Raw genomic sequence first — 5,132 nt, 5'->3', positions numbered from 1 at the left:
TCCAATAAGTTTTTCAGAGCTTTACTCACAGTCTGTCCATCTTTGCGTATCAGAGGTGCTACTTGCACATACTGTGAAAAAATATCGACACAGACGAGAATGTATTTAATATCATCATTGTGTTTAGCTATTAATCCCATTTCTGCTAAATATATACGGGGTTTAGGACTCAGCACCTTTCTTCGTTGAAATTTGCGAGGTTTTAATGCGTGCAAAGTGTAGGCTTTAGACGATTTCAAGTATTCTTTCACATCTGATAAAGTAATATCTGGCTTTAGGGTTTTAGCAGCTTTATACAACCTATTGACCCCCCCTAACCCTCCTGTGGATGCGGGGTTATAATAAATTTTATCTAGTACATGCTCCATCTTCTAATAAAGTGATATCGGATTGTATGGTTTTAGCTGTTTTATACATCCGATATACCAACCCCCCTAACCTCCCCTTGTGGTTGTTGTTGTTGTTGTGGGGAATACATCCTATACACCCAACCGCCCTAACCTCCCCTTGTGGTTGTTGTTGTTGTTGTAGAGGACACATCCTATACACCCAACCGCCCTAACCTCCCCTTGTGGTTGTTGTGGGGAATACATCCTATACACCCAACCGCCCTAACCTCCCCTTGTGGTTGTTGTTGTTGTTGTAGGGGACACATCCTATACATCCAACCGCCCTAACCTATCCTTGTGGTTATGATTGTTGTTGTGGGGGACACATCCTATACACCAAACCCCCCTAACCTCCCCTTGTGGTTGTTGTTGTTGTTGTAGGGGACACATCCTATACACCCAACCGCCCTAACCTCCCCTTGTGGTTGTTGTTGTTGTTGTGGGGGACACATCCTATACACCAAACCCCCCTAACCTCCCCTTGTGGTTGTTGTTGTTGTTGTAGGGGACACATCCTATACATCCAACCGCCCTAACCTACCCTTGTGGTTATGATTGTTGTTGTGGGGGACACATCCTATACACCAAACCCCCCTAACCTCCCCTTGTGGTTGTTGTTTAGTACATTCACCATTGGTATACAATTTCGTATGGATGCTCAACAACAATATTGCTATGGAAGGTGATGCGTTCAGGGGTTTTCACTCCTAAATCCACCAATAAATATCCATAGGGTTTACTGATGGCTTTCTTGTAGATATCCAAAAGCTTTTTAGAATTTTGTTTTCCAAATAACTGCCGCCCTAAAGTCTCAATTTGAGCTAATTCTCTAGATTTCACTAATATGAAATGGGAGGCGTTTAAACTGATACTTCTAGCATATTTCCCAGAGAAAAATATATTTTGGGTAATGAATATGCACGAAATAGCAAGATGTCTGCCTTTAGTGAAGATATCAAACACAATTTTGGAATTGGCAGATTCGATGAACAAGTCATCGATAATGTTTAAAATAGGTGAATCGTCTGTACGTTCATCTAAAGGGTTAATAATTTCAGGTTGAGCTATTATTTTCTTGTTAATTACTGGATCGTCTAGCAATGCTCTGTAACTGCCGCCGCATATAATAATACTGGAGAATTTCAGATGGTATTTTTGTACGAGTTTAGTGCACAAATAAGATTTTCCACCATTGGAAAATCTTGCAATGATTATTCTGCTAGGTTCATTGAAAATATCGAGTTGTTCTTCAGTGATAGGTGAACTATCCATGATGCGTGTTGGGTTTGTACTGACATAAGTATGATAAGGTTATTATATTTAAACATGGGAGGTTTTCATAGAAACATCAAAGCATACATTTCATATTTTTTTATTTTTTTTTGCATAGAACATTTTCAAAACATAGGTTAGGGGGCACGGTTTTATAAAAACATCAAAGTATACATTTCACAATTTTTTATTTTATTTTTTTATATACAACAGAACATTTTCAACATAGATATACAACAGAACATTTTCAACATAGGTTAAGGGAGACTGCATTTTCAGAACATCAGTGATTAGTCAGGGGCCCCGCAATTTTTTCAAACATCAATGACAGGTTAGGGGAGGTAGCAATTTTCTAACATCAATGACAGGTTAGGGGAGGTAGCAATTTTCAAACATCAATGACGGGTTAGGGGAGGCAGCAATTTTCAAACATCAATGTCAGGTTAGGGGAGGCAGCAATTTTCCAACCCAAAGATAGGTTAGGGGAGGTTGCAAATTTTCTATCACCAATTTCTTCAGTCACTAATTGTGAGGATACGTCTTGTTCACCAGTGCATCGCGTTTTCCCCACATGTTGAATATGGGATGGAATCCACGTCTCACAGGACGTGCAGCAGCAGCAGCAGGTGCAGGTACATCCTCCTCCTCCTCCTCATTCTCTTCTTCATTAATTTCTGCTCGAGGTATATCGGGGTGACCATACGCCAAAGACTGTGTAGGACTCAGTACATAACGTTTATCGTCAAAGGCGGACAGTCCACGTTTTGTAGTGAGACAGGTACACATACGGCCTTTAACATTCCTAATAGATCTGGATTGGAACCTCTGCCCAATATTTAACTCTAAAGCACTTTAGAAAGCAGCATGAGTGAGTTTAGACTGATGATAAGTGGGAATTCCTTTACAACGACAGATCTGAACCTGATCTTGAGTGAGAATTGAGTACATTTTAGGCTTCAATGCAATGAGTTCCTTGATAATTTTGGCTCCAACTTCCGATTTTAGCAAACCCAATTGACCTTTGCGGGAGTCATCGAAATAGGGATTTTCAGGAGGGAAATTACTGAAATCCATATGCTGAGATAAAGGCAGTTTATTTAATTCCTCAAAAGCATTTGGACAGCTTAATTCAATCAAATACGAATCTGTATCCGTATACAGCAATCTAGCTTTGTCTCCATAATGAGCTTTGACGGTATTGTACCAAAAATCATATAGGATCCTCTTAGCTATTTGCAAGATCTGGAACCCCAGATAGGTTGGTGTATTGACTTTAAGTGATTGTTTCTTAACTGTGCAAACACTCTGTCTTCACTTAACAAAATGCTCCGTTTGAAGAACAGATTGCGTGCATGCTTTTGGAATTTGTCTCGTGATGTAACTAAATAATGCTGATCGCCATATTTACTCACATTTGTCAAACTCTTGCCGTAAATTGCATATGATACCAGCTTGAAAGCTTTACCCTTAATGGCGCAAGGTGTATTTGCACGTTCACGAGCATTTGTTTCGACAAATTCCTTAAGGTACTTGCTCTGTTGGAATTCATAAACTGCATTTACCTTAGCCACTTCCAATCCCAATTTCATCAGCATCTGAAGCAAATCTAAACTCACCAAGTAATCTTTTTGAGGGAGATGTGACGCAATTAATTTATTGTTTTTCTTGGGGAGTTTACGATCATCGGTATTTAAAATATGTTTGCTATAATCGGAGAGAAGATCAGTTGAAATATTAGCATGCGACAGGGTTAATGGCAAGTCATCGGTGTATCGAGCCACCTCAGGTGCGACATGTTTGGTATCACACATGACCCAATACCCTTTATCCCCATCACATGTAATATTTCCCAATCCCTGTTCGAGCCAATCATTGCATTCGGCAGCAGATAATTTACGGATCCCACCTTGAGGAAGCAGTTCTGTCATACAGGTGTCGTATAAGCCATTAAAATCTAAATAAAGAATATATATATCGGTGCTAGAAGGATCAGCACCCGTATGCTCATTTTGTACACTTGTGTGTTGCCGCACAACAGAGGTAAATCCGCCTCTTAGATTTCTACGCAATACATCGTACAAATGGGGATCAGAAATAGAGTCCAAGACAACTTGACTCTTAAACAAGAAAACGTCCCATGCAAAACTAGATAACGAGACATAGTGTGTAATGTCTAACTTGTACAGCTCAAGCATGGTCTTGCGCCATACAGTGAACACATCACACAATAGTCCAGTATCTACTTTCAAATAGACCTTCAAGTAATCCCCATTGGTCTTGCATTCCGCTAATCTGAAGACTTCTTTAGCCTGTGTATAATCGGTCTCGCTTATGGCCTCGTGCTTTAAACTATTGAAAAAGGCTTCGGGAGGAGGAAGAGCCGGTTCATTTAATTTCTCCAAAGATGAAATGTAGTCATAACAGAAGACCTGTTTGCCTGTCTTTAATAAATGGTGGGCAGCTGCAGGGACGTCATCTAGCATAACTGAGGTTTAAGTGGTGGGTTTACCTTCCATGATATGTTCTTTAGCTAGTTTTTCCAGCCCACCATTTAGTAAAGCCAGACTATCCATAAACCGAAGTTTACCGATATCTACTTTCATGAACTTAAATCCATCTTTGGAGGCAATATCAATTTCACGGTTAGGGAGGTTGGACAATTCATTTAAAATTACCCCGAGGTCATAAGCTGCATTGTGAGAGAATGTATACAGATATTTATAAGAATTTCTGCACAACATGTTGCATCTTTGGCAATAGGCAGCTAGATAATTATTAAATTCAATAGCATGATCATGATGACGGTGCTTGTCGTTATCTGATTTAAATGGCCTATAACACATTCCACATGTGGTCTGACGTCTATAGGCTCGCCAATGTTCACGTGTCATAGATATTTTGTATTTAGGCATGGTAGATTTGATTCTCTTCCATGCTTTCTCCAAAGTCTCTATGAAATGATTCACAGGGTCATCCCCCATATAAGTTAATTTATCTACCACCTCCAATTCCCTGTTGATGATGATGAAAGCATATGCCACGGCTTTGTGACGCTTCTCAATCATACCTTGGGGATTGGAGGGGTCCAACAAGCACTCGAAATCATAATATGCTGTGTGAGACGGCCCATAAGCACGACCGTAATTTTTGAACTTAATTTTATGTCCTTCAGGGTAAAATTTCAATGTTTGTTTAACTTCGCATGACTCTTCGTGATCCCGCATCGCATCAGGTGACAAATGAATTAAACATAAATGACAGAAAATATGATTATCTGCGGCTCTGGTTAATTGACGACGCATGTTGCGAACATACTGATTGAAATCTTTAATGAGCACAAGATGCTGATCCTCCAACATGAGCAAAGGTACTTTAGGAGCGGAATGTTCCCTGCCTTTTCTAGCTAAGCTAATGTAGTATCTATTATCTTCACGCGTAAGCACATAGATAAATATACTTAATTTATTTATG

At 39.7% G+C, this 5,132-nt stretch overlaps 1 protein-coding gene across 1 annotated transcript; it reads right to left on the bottom strand.

Moving 5' to 3' along the window:
* Positions 1-2,513: 2,513 nt before the first annotated feature.
* On the bottom strand, positions 2,514-4,144 carry LOC138356145 (uncharacterized). Its single transcript, XM_069311892.1, has 2 exons — positions 3,074-4,144; positions 2,514-2,903 (listed from the first exon to the last, which is right to left on the bottom strand). Exons 1-2 carry the CDS (start codon positions 4,142-4,144, stop codon positions 2,514-2,516), a joined length of 1,461 nt encoding a protein of 486 aa, XP_069167993.1.
* Between the last annotated feature and the right edge of the window lie 988 nt (positions 4,145-5,132).

The sequence above is a fragment of the Procambarus clarkii genome, chromosome 70 (assembly GCF_040958095.1).
Source record: "Procambarus clarkii isolate CNS0578487 chromosome 70, FALCON_Pclarkii_2.0, whole genome shotgun sequence".
Taxonomy (NCBI): Eukaryota; Metazoa; Arthropoda; class Malacostraca; order Decapoda; family Cambaridae; genus Procambarus; species Procambarus clarkii.
This window is presented reverse-complemented; position numbering and strand designations above follow the sequence as displayed.

Excerpts from the sequence above, each read along its gene's own strand:
- LOC138356145 (XM_069311892.1), bottom strand. The coding sequence starts at position 4,144 with ATGCTAGATGACGTCCCTGCAGCTGCCCACCATTTATTAAAGACAGGC. Across the intron at positions 2,904-3,073 it reads ACGGCAAGAGTTTGACAAAT|ATCTTGCAAATAGCTAAGAG; the intron begins GTGAGTAAATAT and ends CTGGGGTTCCAG.